Below are 15,597 nucleotides of genomic sequence, written 5' to 3' on the forward strand. Positions count from 1 at the left end.
TTACACTCATGTGGACAAAATCCATATTTCCCATCAGAATCAAAGTCGTATGTTGTTGAGCACCATAGAAATCCATCTGAACGTCCTTCATCTGTGCACGTTTCATACTCTTTTCCATTGAACAAAAATGGAAATTTACAGAATTCCCCATCAGCATTTCCATACTTTACTTTTACAACTGCAAACAAAGCCAATAAGAATATGTCATTATGATGTTATGGTTATAATACACAAATCACAACTTAGAAATATTAATATACCTTTTCAGCAGTCGAGTTTCTGTTACTCAGTCATACCAAAATTGTATTGTTGGCTTCCAGTGAGATGGTTATCTCCTTTTCAGAATAAAGCTTTAATTTAATTTTTATCAACCAAATCCTAATCCCTGAGAAATACAAGTCATGATAGTAAAATGATTTTCACTTTCTGATTTTGTTATTTATTCACCTCTGACATGGACATTTTTTTCTTCTTACAATGCTGGTATTTTATATCGGCCTTGGGATGACACGGCATCTTATTGCAAAACACGTGACCTTCTGTCTCATTCATCATTTTCTTATTTTCTGATATAACCATCAAAGGAACATGGAAGCAGCCAGGGGGAAATGGAATATCTAATCAACCCACTTCTGTGATGAATACGGTATCCATGCCTTACAAATTATAAACAGTTTTTTGAATACTTATAAGAACCATCTTATGCCTCCTGTTTTCCAAACTATTATCACTATATTTACCCTCCCTTCATGATCCACAAACCAGCAACTTGTACCTTCCATTTATGTTTGTTGTTTGCTTATATCTCTTTTTTAATAAATATGGCACTATATTGGAGACAATTTGTGTATTAAAAGCTTTGTTATGGACTCCCCTCCCTCTTTTAGTTAAGGGCATACATATTAAATTCTTTTTGAGATTTCTGGTACAGTGCATTTAATGATTACTGCTCTCCACTCCAGCTGTTTCTGATTTATGTGTCTGCAAAGATAAGGTTCATTGAACTGTATATATATATATCACAGCAGAAGAAGTTTTGGCAGCTGTCCAAAAAGAACAGTGACTTTTTTTTTCCTGCTCTCGGTGTTTCTCCCTGTGCTCTCTAATATCCCATCTGTCAGCATTCCTTAGTATTTAAACAATGGTTACTTAGCATTAGTTCATTTGGCAGGACTGTTCATAGGCCCTTTATTACTGTTGTTGCTATTACACCTTCCCTTTATTCCTTATTTTCCAATGTTTCGTTTCCAGGCTTGATTATTTTCCAGTCTTTGCACTAAATGTAAGCTACATCAGACATGAGCTCCCATGTTCATGCAAAAAAATGGAAGGTAAACTATGTCACAATTAATTTTAATGGGCTCATACTTCTCTAATTATGACCATGTTCTGTTCTTTCGAACCTTCTGACCAAGTGTGTACCATCTGGAAACCAATGGCATAGTACTTGCTTTAATCTGCATATATGACGGACCAGTAGCAGGAATGTGATTCAGCTATTAACATCTAAGCCCCATAATCTAGATTTTCCTTTTCTGACAGATACGCAGCATTCACATTTATTCTATTTTTTTTTCCAAAGAACTCCCCACCCAAACATCAGAATCTAACCCACAATATTGCTGTGGTATCATATCACAAGACCTCTTCTAGTCAACCTTTGGATTCTGGTCAAGCTAACAACTAAGTTTAGCTGCTTTCACATGAAAGCTGAGTGATTTACTTTTATTTTCCTGCTATCCTAACCTACCTGTCTATCCTAGCACCTTAGCCTACATTTGACACCACTCCATCCTGAATTTACTTTCACTGCTTTTAGTAATCTAACAACCTTTGGCCTATTTATAACAGCATCTTGTGAAGATATCCCCTGAGTTCCTCCAATAGGAGGCGTAGCAGTCACAGCCTGCTAGAAGTAGATCCAAGCCCAAACCCAGAACATAATGGAGGGATTATATCTCCCAGCATACATGAGAATGTCTGAGAATTTTACAGGATCAGCTGGAGACAGTTGCCAGGGGTTAAGAAGTCTGGCGTGCACTGTTGGTTCAACCACTGCCCTCACCATGTTGAGTGATTTAAAAAATAATAAAGATGCTGAGGATGAATCAGGCTTCACAGACATAAAAGTGAAGCAAGGTAAACAAATGTCTTTGTTTATTATCTTTTAAATGCAGTTATTGGATATATATCTTTAATCTTTAACAACCAGTAATGACCCACACAGCAAGCATAACTTTAGAAGGACAATTTAGTAGAGCTACTGTGGATTAAATCCAACAAGCATTATGATGAACCACAAATCTCTCCTTTTTTTCCAGTTTTTAATATAATGCCCAACTTAGAAGCCCATATGTTTGTCCACTTCCTTAAAGTATCTTTCTTACTTAATATCTTGAACCAGACTAATACAAGAACTAACAACATCTTGAACCAGACTAATACAAGAACTAACAGTATCTTAAACCAGACTAATACAAGAACTAACTCACAGTAGCTGTTTACAGTCACCATTTAATTTCATTAATATCAGTGTACCTAGTATTTTAGAAATGAAAATATGCATACAGCAGTACTATAACACTTAAAACTTTTATTATGTTATAAGCTTTTCAGTTTCCACATTAAGTTCATCACATATTAAAAATAAAACACACTAACCCAACTCAAAATAAAAAGTGATGTTTTGTACAATAAAACACTATTCATAGTTTCCCATTTTGTTGTGCTGCAAAACAAAAACATGTAAATCTCTGTTCTCATCATGCCTTGATAATGCAGTGTACTTATTTTATGGGTCATATGTGTTTTATAATTAACACCGGTTCTACATAATGGTCGCTGATGATGTGGCACCCCAACCTCAGTGCACAAATGGGAAAAAGGGGTTGTAGCTGTGTGAATGGATGAATTTTGTAATTCGATTAACTTTCAGTTTCTTTTATTTATCTAAAAAGCATACGCATTTACACTGACATCTACAAATAATAATTTCCAAACTAAGGTTGCATAACCTGTCATTGTCATAGGATTGCCTATTATTGGACGTACAAATACATTGATAGTTCAGTTACAGTTACAAGTGCTACAACTGCTAAATTTAAGAATACCCTTTCCTTTCAGTGAGACAATTTAAACATAATCACTATATTTGAGGTAATAATATATGCAGAAGTATTATTTCTAAGTGCTCGAACATCTCCTGTTATTTTTTTTTTTTTTACTGTTTTACATAATCATGTATTAGGCAGTAATGTTGCAAAATAATTTCTATTTTCCTGCTGCCTTTCCAGAATTTAAAGACAAGTGCCTGATCTTTTACTATTTTATACTACTCTCTGTCTCTCACTAACTATGGATGATTATGCTATGTCCTTTTAACACATAAAGCAACATATTCCCCCTCATAGTTTTTCTGAAGTAATTTTCTATTTTTTTAAAAGTTGTTCATGCCCAAAACTTATATACCTCTCAATAGTATTATCTCAAATATTTTAGTAGTTGTACTGACATAGAATTCATAGTAGTTCTACCCACTCCTGGACATTTCCGTTAGAAAATATGTTTATCCACTGGTATTTGATAGCAACAGTCACAATAATTTATAAATAATAGGGGACCATCTATAAAATACCAGTCATCCAAAGACTGATCAGTATCCCTAGAACTGGTGGTACACTTGTCAATATTTGAAATGTTCTACCAGTACTGTAAGAGACATGATATTGGTCTGAAGGCTACACTTTATATATACAGGTTTTATGTTTATGACCTTTCAGTATTTAGAAGTAGTAAAAAACATGCAAAGAGTGCAAAACTAGTTACATCTTGTCTTTCTCTCTCTCATTTCTTGAGTTTCTAGTAAAGTGCACAATACAAAAAATAAAAATCAATATATATATATATATATATATATATATATATATATATATATTGGGAAATCTCTCATTCCATGCCATATGCGGAAGTGTAGAATGGGAGATTTGCTGTGTCCCCACTATTGTGCAATCACAGGAATGATATATTTAAGTAAGGGGGTGCAGGGGGCTTACCCTCCTGCAGAAACAGTAGTTTCCATTATTTTAACTTTGTTTTTAACACCGCTTCAATATTTCGGAATACTGAAACATTGGCGTTCTGGTCACAGCCATTAGAGTTTCGGTGTTTCAGTATTTCAAGATACTGAAGTGAAACTAGATATATATATATATATATATATATATATATATATATATATATATATATATATACATACATATATATATATATGTGTGTGTGTGTATACATATTATATATATAGAAAGAGATATTGTATTCTGCGTGTGAAACTAAAATGGAAGTGAAATATACATACTGCCCTGCTGTAATTATTAATTTTTTTGGATACCTTGTCCTTCACCAAGTGTCCAGAGTTCGTCATCATCAAAATGAGAATCGCCTCCAATTCCTTGTCCAGGTGCAAATGCATGTGCCAAGAGCCCATCTTTGCCATCAAATGGATATCCATCTCCATGTTCTGGAAAGAAAAGAAATAGGTCTAATTCATACCTGCTCATATCATGCCAATGTCTACACTTCAGGTAGTAAATGTAGATTCTGAGAAGACATTTTTCAATAATAGTTTACACTTCAGATTTTACATTTTGCATTTTATATGGTAAACCATATTTTCATTATTTCTTTAAGTCTTTAAGTCATCTAAGATTTCAAATAAAACTCAGTGATACATATTGCCTGTTTAGAACTGATTGTTACATATAAATAACATAATTATGAGCAACACTGCCATATTTTTTCCTTAAAAAGCTTCAGCTGCATTAAACATTATGATTAGCTAGCAGTATACATTTCTGCCTTTATTTTTGAATATATGTGTTAGAATGTACTGAAAAAAAAGTGTAAAATTTTTACATCACCTGTGTAGAAGACGTTGCAAAATGTTTTTATTCATTTTATAACACAAAAACATAACAGTATAGTAACAAGAAAAAAGCAAATAAACTATATACAATGTCCATAACAACTAAAATAGCAATATACATAGGAGAACACTTAATATTCCCCTAACAGATTAGACAATTTTGTCCAAGCAATTAAATGATGAGTTTTGTTGTTACAGTAGCAATCTCATTCTTACAAATATATTTCACAAGATGAATAAACTCAACTTTAAAGACAGGAGTAGATTGGGATTTCCAATTTTTAGTAACAATTTTTCTTGCTATAGAGGTCCCAGCCTTCATAGCCGAACTAAATTAACATTTAAGATACTTAGATAATTTTAAACAGAATGTGTTTTGGAGCTATCATTTCACCAATAAGTAAAATCGGAAAGCGGTTATGTCCATGTCATTATGCCAGAGATGTGCTGTTTAATGTTAAACGTGACTTTGAGTGTTGCACAAATTTCCATTCAACTTTAATTAGTATAGTAGTACTCGATGCTGAGATATAGGTTATGTCATATGTGTATATAGTATGGAATATACATTTTCAAGTGTCAGTGGATAAGGGGTATCAAACATAAGCAGCTTTACTGTCCACTGAATTTGACGCCTCACAGTTAGACGTTGCCCGTTCGATTCTCAGTTAGAGTGTCTTCTGTGTAGCGACATGCGTGAATAGGCGTTCCTTCGTTGAAGGTTGTACGTTAGGCCCGGCAAGCCAGTACGTAAAAATCTACTGCCAATCATTAGCGGACCGGAGTTCCGCTGCGGCGACCCCTAACCGGGAAAAGCCGAAAGACACAAAAAACCACAAGACTCACCCCACCCAGTGACATTACCTATCTTAAAGAAACATGAACCTTATTCATCTGTTACTCAGTTGTCTTAAAGTTATGTGAACAGTATTGTACCTTTAAGCATACTTGTCAATTTCTTAGCACAACAAATCTGGACAAAACCTGACATAAAAAGGAGGGGGGGGGGTATAAGGTCCCAAAATAGAGACAGTTTTTAATATTGCTTTTATAAACCTAGAAAGTTGTTAGAACAGGATTTGTGTTAGCATGCATTTTTTCTGGGGATATGAAGTCTGAAACTTAAATGTATCTCATTATTTAGTGACTTCAATCCAGAGATAACACCAGTGAATTGTCAGAAATCCACAGATTTTGAGGAACAGACAAAGATATGAGGCTAAAATGTGGACATTCTGTAAAAGTCTGCACAGTTGAGAGCTATGCCTTTAAGACAGTTAGTAGTTTGGGTGTGACATGTGATACTGAGCACATTTCAGCCTCGGTATTCCTGCATGACTCTTTTAGCTATTCTATGTTGGTACCAATACCCTCCTTTGCAGAACGGGCAGAGTGCCAGAAGTGAAGACACTGCCAGGAATAAGAAACCCTTAGTCTCGTATGGAATTTTTGGCTCTGGACTTGCTACATCTGCCATATGCATTTCACTGAGGCCTGTACCCAAACTGCCACAAGACTAAGCCAACGATATATATGGAAAATATTTCAGCAAGCAAGCAATCTGTTGTCCTAACTCTGACTTTTGTCTCTCTCCCTTCCTCCCTTTGCAGTGTTGATGAAAGTAAACAAAATAAGCCATGTTCATCTCACTGTCAGTTGCTAATTTTCTTCTTGCAAATTTTTAATTGTTGTTTTAGCACTCTGCATATACATAGTTTTACTTTGTTTATTCAATTTTTGCCTCAGAATAACAACCACCAATAGCCAAGATCACTAAAATGAGAGGAGAACCACTCTGAAATGTGAAACTAGTGGATCTGAAGTTTAACCTGCATTTCACTGCACGTGGCATTTGAGAGAGGCCACAAATAATGTAGGGTACTATATTGCTTAATGACACAGATCAAAAAGCCATCAAGGTATTTAAATTATTTATTCCTAAACAGGAGGAGAAAACAAAACTGCAGTATTAAATAATAAACTCCATACATATTCTGAACCAAATAATTTACCGTTATGTACTACAGTCATTTTTTTGCTAGCAATGAAGGAGTTCAGAGAATGTAGATACCAAGCATAAAACTATAAATTTGGTGACCTGGTTGATATACTTTTCAGAGGCAGAATTGTTTTAGGAATAGGAAATGATCAGCTGAATGGGAGACTACTGAGAAAAGCTGATGTAACATTGAAGAAAGCAATATATGTATATAGAGAGTTAATTGTCAAGCGTGCAAACTAAAGCCATTATAGGAAGCTCTAATGAGTGTAAAATATGGACTCAATGTACAAATGATATTAGCGGACCGGACTTCCGCTGTGGTGACAACATACAAATGATATAAACACTAACACTAAATTTACTTGGAATAACAAAAATAAAAATGACACTGCAGACAACTACATGATGTCCAAGATGTTGTGGTTGTTGTTCGTCTTTTGGCTTTTCCCAGTTAGGGGTCGCCACAGAGGAACTCCGCTAATGATTGACAGTAGATTTTTAAGCACGCCAAGGTGCCAGCTCGACGTTTAACCTTCAACAAAGTCACGCCCATTTACGCATGTCTTTCGAATACCCACCCAACCATGGGGAGGACATGCAGACTCCACACAGAAGGCAACTAACAAGCAGGAAGAAACCTTACCCTACATAAAGGTAGTGGCTTTAGACATGAAAAGGCATGCCGCAATGCTAAAAATCAAGTCTGTAGACAATGCAAAAGTAAGAACGACTACACCAGTTCTGCACCAGCAAAGAATTACTGTTGTAACAAGTAAACACTTAGAAGCATTACTGAAATATTTTAGGTGACTACAGTATTCGTTAAATGCAGGTCTTAAGTCATTCCCTAGTGACCAAAATGTTTATGTGCATACTATCTATGTCACAAATGAATGCAGATGTTTGGGCTAAGATGCTGTTGAATAAAAGAAAAGCAGTTACATTTAACTTGGACTGTGGTGCAGAATTCAATGCAATGACCGAATTTACTTACCAAATGTTATATTTATATTGCAAGCTATCTATTCTGTGAGCAAGGGGTTAACTTTATTTTCTACATAAACAAGTCAAGTCTGGCTGAGTTGTGTTTACGAAAACAAAGACTACAGGTGGTTACTTCTGATAGTCATTTTGCAACCTCTGCTAAAACTGCCATATTATCTTGGACAGCGGTACTTGTTTTACATTGGGTATGATAAAAAGTATCCCTGCATCCCGATGAAGAATTGATGTTTTCTGCTGGAGTGAATGGTAAAAGTGGAATACACTTACACTGATGAAATATAGAAGCTGAGAAGGTATGAGATACAAATGACATTCTCTGAGAGTATGTTCATCTTTTTGAAGGCATAGAATGTCTACGGACTGAGTGTTGTATATATATTTCACATGACATAGGTCCTGTCTTTCAGGCTACATGAAGAGTACATATTGCACTTAAGGTTAGTCTTGAGCAAGAATTAAACTACATAAAGTCACTAGGAGTAAAAGACAAGCCGGAAGAACTGACAGAATGAATTAACAGTTACTGACAGCAGTAAAAAAGAAAAAAAAGTGAGAATGAGTCTTGCCAAACATGTACCACTTCTTTAAAATACATGGCCCATTTATTGCTAGAGAATAACGTTCGACCAGATGCTGACAATGTCCGTGCAATGTACAATGCACAGGGATCTACTGAGAGAATGTCTCAATTCGTGTGAATAATATAGCATATTTCAAAGTTCTTGTGAATGATATAGCATATTTCAAAGTTCTTGTGAATGGTATAGTATATTTTAAAGTTTATTCTATACTCGCCAGAGATCACAGTGTTACTGAGAAAGCTGCTACAACAGTACGGTGCTGGTCAGTGGATATTGGAAAAAACTTTTGAGTAACAAAAAATGTCACCAACTTTGAATGTCATACCACCCACAATCCTACATGTTGATGAGGTCCTCATGAATTACAATCCCTTCTGATGCAGGATGACAAACCTGTTATCTGTACATCAAGGGCACTGACTGATGCCAGGCACTCTATGCACAAAATGATTATCACTAAAAAAGTACAACCTGCAAATACAGTATAAACCGAGGATGTTTATGCACATTCCACATACCCTCAGGAGACCACACTTAAATGAAAACAATGCAGACCTTTTAGACATCAAAACAGAAGTATAATGGTTTGAGTCCCAACTGTCTTTGACTACAGAGATGTTGCAAAAATTGAAGGCTTACCTAAGACATGGCTTCATAGGTAAGTACTAAACAATCAATTTGCAGATCATTATAAGCCTAGTTGAAAAAGCGTATTCAAACATTCCCTCCAGCTTCAAAGATAGCAAGACAGACAAGTGGAAAATTTGAGGCTGCCCTTCCAGTTCTCTAAGTCTACCTTGAAGGTGACAATCATGCTACTTTGCTTGACATGCTATGGAAATTTGTTCCAAAGGTGGGAGATAGATTGGGATAGGAATCCACCATTTCAATGTCTTATTTACCTGTTGATGAAGATTTGGTTCCTTTAATTGGAAATACAATGTGTCATTTGTTCTGTGAAGGAAAAGGAGGTAAAATGGGTTACCTTTTTCATAGCTCAAAAGGCTACAGATAGATCTCCATGGAGGAGTTTGTAAGAGCCTGAGTAAAGAAAAAGAGGGCTGCCAGTCTCTCCAGATAACTAGGAAGTTTTGGGACACTGATCTTTTAATTTGTGAAATTTTGAGGACTGTCAAGCTTGGTGAAATGTTTAGACAAATATATGCTAAAATGTGCTTTATATTCAAGCATAGGTTTGCTGAAATATGAGTAAAGGTGAATTAAGACATTTTTAGATCTAGGGGAGACACCTTTAGAAATGTGATGAGTTCAATAAACGTCTATCTGAACTACTTTAGATAAATGATGGTCAAATGATAAGGAATTATCAGCAGCAGTGCTTCGATCCCTGACAAGTGTAACTAACTGAAGGGCTGTGTCACCTGTATGACAACTGTAACTAACTGAAGGGCTGTGTCACCCGTATGGTATGTGAACACATTTTATTTACAGAACTGAACTATAATACATTATTTAAGGATTTGACTTGAAACCTTGGCCCTTGCACCAATAGTTAACGTGGCCTAACCTATCTTGGAGCAATTGTCAGTCAATGGAAGACCATATAGCAACACCCAGTTTGTAATCATCTGCATACTTAGATAATCATAGGCCAGAGGTGTTGGCGTGAAGGCCTGAGAAATAGAGAACAAATAGGAGAGGGCCCAGCACTGTGCCCTATGATAAACCACTAGTAACTTTTATGCTTACAAAAGTAGTACCTGAAACTCTAACTAAGTAGGTTCTGTCAGGCAAACAGTTGGCTATCAAGTGCACAACATAACAATTTATATTCAGATTTACAAGTCTGTAAATAATGACTGCATGAGGAATAGTGTGAAATATCTGACCAAGTCCAGATATGCTGCATGTACTGCATAATAACTGCATAATAACTACCCACTGCTGTGATTACTTTTTCAAAGAAATTAATACAATAAAGAGGCAGGAATTTCTTTGACAAAGCCAAACCAGCATAAGTATAGTGTAAACAGATATTCACTATCAAGATTAGTGAGGTTAGACATAATAGATTTACATATGAGGCTAGTAAGGCTAATGGGTCTATTGTTACCAGGGTCCATGCCTGGGTCACTCTTGTCTTGCAAAGACTGTTTCCCAGCAGGAATGTAACCAGCAGAGAGTCTTGGATTAAAGAAGGTAAGTAAGGATTCAGGCAGGCTATGCTTGCATTGGTGATCGGCTATCCTGGTATAGTATCAGGACCCATGGATAAGGTATTCTTAGCTTCTGAGATGGCTGAGCAAACTTGTTCCTTAATAATTAAAAGGGGGTTGGGATTGCATGTTTTTTGGAACAGCTATAACTGTAATTGGAGTAAAATTTTAACTTAATTTGTCATATAGGGTATTATCTATTTCTTTTTGGTGAGAGAGTACTGTATTATTGGTGACTAGCTCCAAACATTGTGGGGTGGTAGTTCTTAATTTCATGATAGTTAAGGAAGGACATGCAGTTTTTGAATGGCTATTTTAAATTTATGATCAGTTTTGAGATTCTCAATGGTTCCATTAAGCTCCTTACCAGCTTGTTTAAGCGTGCTCTTAAGGTAGCTAGAATGAGACCTCTTATAAGTATTAAACAATTTATTTTTCTTGTTATGTAATTTATTTATATGGGGTTTGTTTTTAAATGTCTCATATTGCGTGTGGCTAGAGATTGTCTTATCAATACAACTATTTAAAATGGAGTAGAAGTCAGAGGCACAGGTAGCAGCTTTAGCAATGCGATCCATCTGAGGAGAATTACTGCAGAATTTATTCAGGTCATCAAATTCATGGTTACATAGGTTAGTGTTAGGCAAACTGCCCTTCTGGACTACTTTACACGTAGCCAAATTTCTCATGTGCTGCTTGGCATTACCTGTCTCATTTGGTGTTTACATTAACTTTACCCATTCAAGAACTATATTTAACTGAAAAAGTTTGGCTTTTAAAATGTCCCTAAACACAGAGGTGTTTACAGGGAAAATACAATCTGTTTTAAAGGAGACGGTCAATAATTTATGGTCTCATTTAAAGACAGATGGATACATATGGAGATGTTGAAGAAACGGCCATATTTGCAAGGGCTAGATTAACAATAATGAGACTCCTAGTAGGATGGTTAGCTATTTGCAACAGTTTCAGTTACTGTACAATATCATATGATATGATGGCTGAAAGGAGTCAAGCAGCTTCATCCATTATCAAAGCCATACTTGGTATTTAGGGCTGAGTTATAAAGAGCAGAAGGACTGATATTCAAACATGATAAAATGAATATTCTGGAAACAGCACAAAACTAAGATCAAATCTGTGGTTAAGCAGAGTCACTGATCAAAACGTATCAACAAAATAAAAGAAAAAGACAGGCTCTGTAAATGCTAAAATGTTTAATAGTCACAAAGTTTTCAGATACGGCCCTTCACTAGTGTTAAAAACAATACAAATTCACTCAAAATCCCATTAAATAATGCATTTAAAAAAGTCACAAGACACAGTCCAACAAATAGAATCAAAGCATCTATGTAATTAGCAGTCTTAAAAACACAATGTGCTTTAAGAATACCCTATCTAAGGCAAATGTGTTTATATTTTAAAATTGGTTTCATGCTCACAGTTGCATTAATTGCTGGCTTAATATCTGCTTGCAGCCTAATTAATATATAAATAAATATTCCTACTTAGCAATGTAACCAGATGCTGAATTAAGTACACAAGCCCACAGAGATATGCCAGAAGTGCTGAGAAAGGGCATATGACATCACACATTGGCTGAATAGGTCTCGGCAAACTGAGAAAATGACTAATAAATGAAAAATGTGACAAATCTCAGATCTGGAATCATAAAGATGAGCTAATTCCACACAAGATTATTCAAATGCCATGGTCAAAGGTGGACATCTATCTATTACAGTTTAACAATCTTAATGTTTTAGTATACATGGAGTACTATTCCAAGTGTCCTAAAATTATTTGACAGATGCCATAACGTATGTTGACAGGGGTTACGAGGTCCATATTTTCAAGTGACACCCAATTAAATAGTGTTAGAAATTGGCCTGCAATATTTAAATCAATAATTTCAATCCTTTACTTTGTTGTTCCTTCGGCTTTTCCCAGTATAGGGGTCACCACAGCGGAACTCCGGTCCACTAATGATTGGCAGTAGATTTTCACGGTTTCAGGGTGCCAGCTTGATGCCCAACCTTCAACGAAGGCACGCCCATTCATGCATGTCTTTCGAACACCACTCGACCACGGGGAGGACATGCAGACTCCACACAGAAGGCACTCCAGCCTTTACTAAGTTGTGCAAATTCTTGCATATAACTTTGACTCCACAATACTCTTAGTCCAATGGCTAAGAGCAGAAAAGATCCAGAAAGTTAAAAAAAATATTCTTAGAAATGGTCACTATTCAGATCAGGCAGACTTTTATTTATACACCACTTCACCACTTCACTCAGTAGCACTTTAACCAGCAGAACTCCTCAAGGCAGAAATTGAAACTTCCAACATTTTTTTTACATTAGTCACTGTAGAAAGTGGACAGTAAGCTTTAGAGTTGCTAAAGAGAGGACATTCAAAACAGGAAATATTTTATGACAAAACTACAAAGAACTGATTTACTTTGAAGGAAAAGAGAGGGTAAAGATGAGACTAAAGATTTGGCTAGAGCATAAAACTGTGGTTTAAGCTACGGTTATTGCTCATACTGTATAACTAAAATACACATCATTCAAGGAGATGATACATAGATTTACAGAAGAAAACAACATGAGTTACAGATATTCCCAAATATGCTGCCATATTAGGAAACAGTTGAGACAAGTCAAGTACCATGACCAATCTTTAGTTTAGTTCCTGCAAGATGAATTCCACACAGGTCTGCCTCAAATTCTAAATGTAAATCTTAACAACCTCAGTGGTCATAGTCAGATTAAGGGCAGTTTCACATCAGTTAGTGGCTAAATATTTGGTATTTGGATACCTCACTAAGATATTCTGTCTGTGTGGATTCAGAGTATAAAATGTAATCACTGTAAAATGCATGACTTTAGGTAGACATAGTTACAGAAGAGTTATTGTTTAACTGTATGTATAATTGTCTATAATTAGCGTAATGAGGGTTCTTAACTTCGTTGAGAGGAGATTCACATAAGAAATATGTAAACAATGATACTGTGTACTAATGAGTGAAACTGTCAGTAATTCCTCAAACAAGTACTCTTTCTTTCGATCCTCATATATTTGTCATCTAACTGTACTGCAAACTCTCTGTGTAGTAAAAGAGTAGATGTTACAGTGCAAGTAAAAGTCTGTGCAAGGATAGTGTTAGCATTTTGGGGGCCCTCAGCAAATATCAAGTTGGGGACCCCAGGACAGTTCCAGTTTAATTATCACCTTGTCACTTTAGTATAAGCCCAGCACTATTGTGTGTCTGTGCAGATACAAATCTGAGATATTTTAATGCACACATGCATGCACACATGCACACACACACACACACACACACACACACACACACACACACACACACACACACACACACACACACACACACACACACACTCCACATTTACATTCATGGAAACTGGAGGAATTCCTTTTAACCTGCTGCATACCTTGGAGGTGGTGGAGTTAACCAGAGCACACGGATAGGTACAAACAAAGACACGGGATATGTAGACTCCACATTGGAAAAAAACATAACCAAGAATTGAACCAAAGTACCATGAAATGGCAATGATACTGCACCACTGTGGCAATGAACAATTAGTTTAGCACATATCATCAGTGTGTCACACCACCAAAGACACCTATAACGTGTAAGGTCTATGTTTGTGATGGTAAGTGAAAGAAAACATGGCCAGCGTGTTACTCAACTGCACTGCAAATACATTGCTCCCCACACACATACAAGTGTAATGACAATGCTGATAATGTTTGTGCTGGAAAATCAAATAAATCATAGCCAGCTTGTTACTCTTACAATGAAACATGCAACACAGAAACACACACAGACACAAACATTTTGCACAAATTTCAACATATACTATTATATTGTCTAACACTGGTACTGTCACAGCAGATCAATGATTGTTTTTTTGCAGTCATCAAAAGAAATGATTGAGGAGTAATGCATACCTGTCACTGTCCCTGATTTCAGACAGCATCCCTTATTTCCCCCTGATAATTTTGTTCTGTCCCTTGAAAAACATTTGACTTGCTGGTAGATCTTTCAGGATTACAGACAGTCAATAAATATGGATATCAGAGTTTCATACTTCATATTGTTCAGAAAAGTGCATGTTTATACACAGCATGTTATTCTATTAACTTTTTAAGTGAGCAAGAGTAATAGTGTTCCTGAATTTGAACCTTTATTTTGCTATTACTTTTGGCGTTGCCCAGAATTCTTGCACAAAGAAGTTGAGAGTTATAGTATCTGATGTTCTGTCTGTATTTAGAAAACTTCCTGAAAGGAAAAAAAAAATCCCTGAAGATTAGAAGCATCAGCTCTTCTTAAAATCCAAGATATGCACTCAGATCTCTCCCTCTGGGCTTCTGATCTGTAGCAGTTATCTTGTTAATGTTCATTCACTGATTATCAGCTTTATCCTAACAGGGTCATGTTACAACCCTGTCTTGGGCAGAGCATAATCAGAAAATGAACAATCTTTTTTTGTCCTCATTTTTCCCTACTAGCAGCAGCTTTTGTAGGGCTCCAACACAGTCAAGGTTGACTAAAGGGGCCCCCTGTAACAATGGGTATTGCCAGTCATTGAAGCTGGCTATGATCAATGTTTTAGTGTTGAGAATGGCCACAGGCAGGATTAACTAATTCAAGGACACTATGTCAGTGGCAAAAAATTTTATGAAACTGTGAAGCCTGTTACTTGACAAACACAGTTACTATAACCATTGACTTCTTTGGATTTTGAAGGCGATATAAATAAATCTGGTTTATTAAGTATACAAGACTGTTGTACTTGTTTTGTTGGTTTTATAAACATCCTAGAAAATATCAGAATAAGAACTTGCTGTGGTTGGGCCCCCCATAGCATGGGGCCCCCAGCTACC

General features: G+C 36.0%; 1 protein-coding gene across 1 annotated transcript in view; it reads right to left on the minus strand.

Annotated features, from left to right (window-relative positions):
• The window catches only part of MMP2 (matrix metallopeptidase 2), a 511,193-nt gene that overhangs the window by 368,606 nt on the left and 126,990 nt on the right, over nucleotides 1-15,597 (minus strand). The window contains exons 4-5 of the mRNA XM_044082007.1: nucleotides 4,388-4,516; nucleotides 5-178 (exon numbers count right to left, since the gene is read on the minus strand). Coding sequence (XP_043937942.1) covers nucleotides 5-178; nucleotides 4,388-4,516 — 303 coding nt within the window. The remainder of the gene's footprint in view (nucleotides 1-4; nucleotides 179-4,387; nucleotides 4,517-15,597) is intronic.

Source organism: Protopterus annectens, chromosome 8.part1 (assembly GCF_019279795.1).
Source record: "Protopterus annectens isolate FY-2018-M chromosome 8.part1, PAN1.0, whole genome shotgun sequence".
In the NCBI taxonomy this organism is placed as follows: domain Eukaryota; kingdom Metazoa; phylum Chordata; order Ceratodontiformes; family Protopteridae; genus Protopterus; species Protopterus annectens.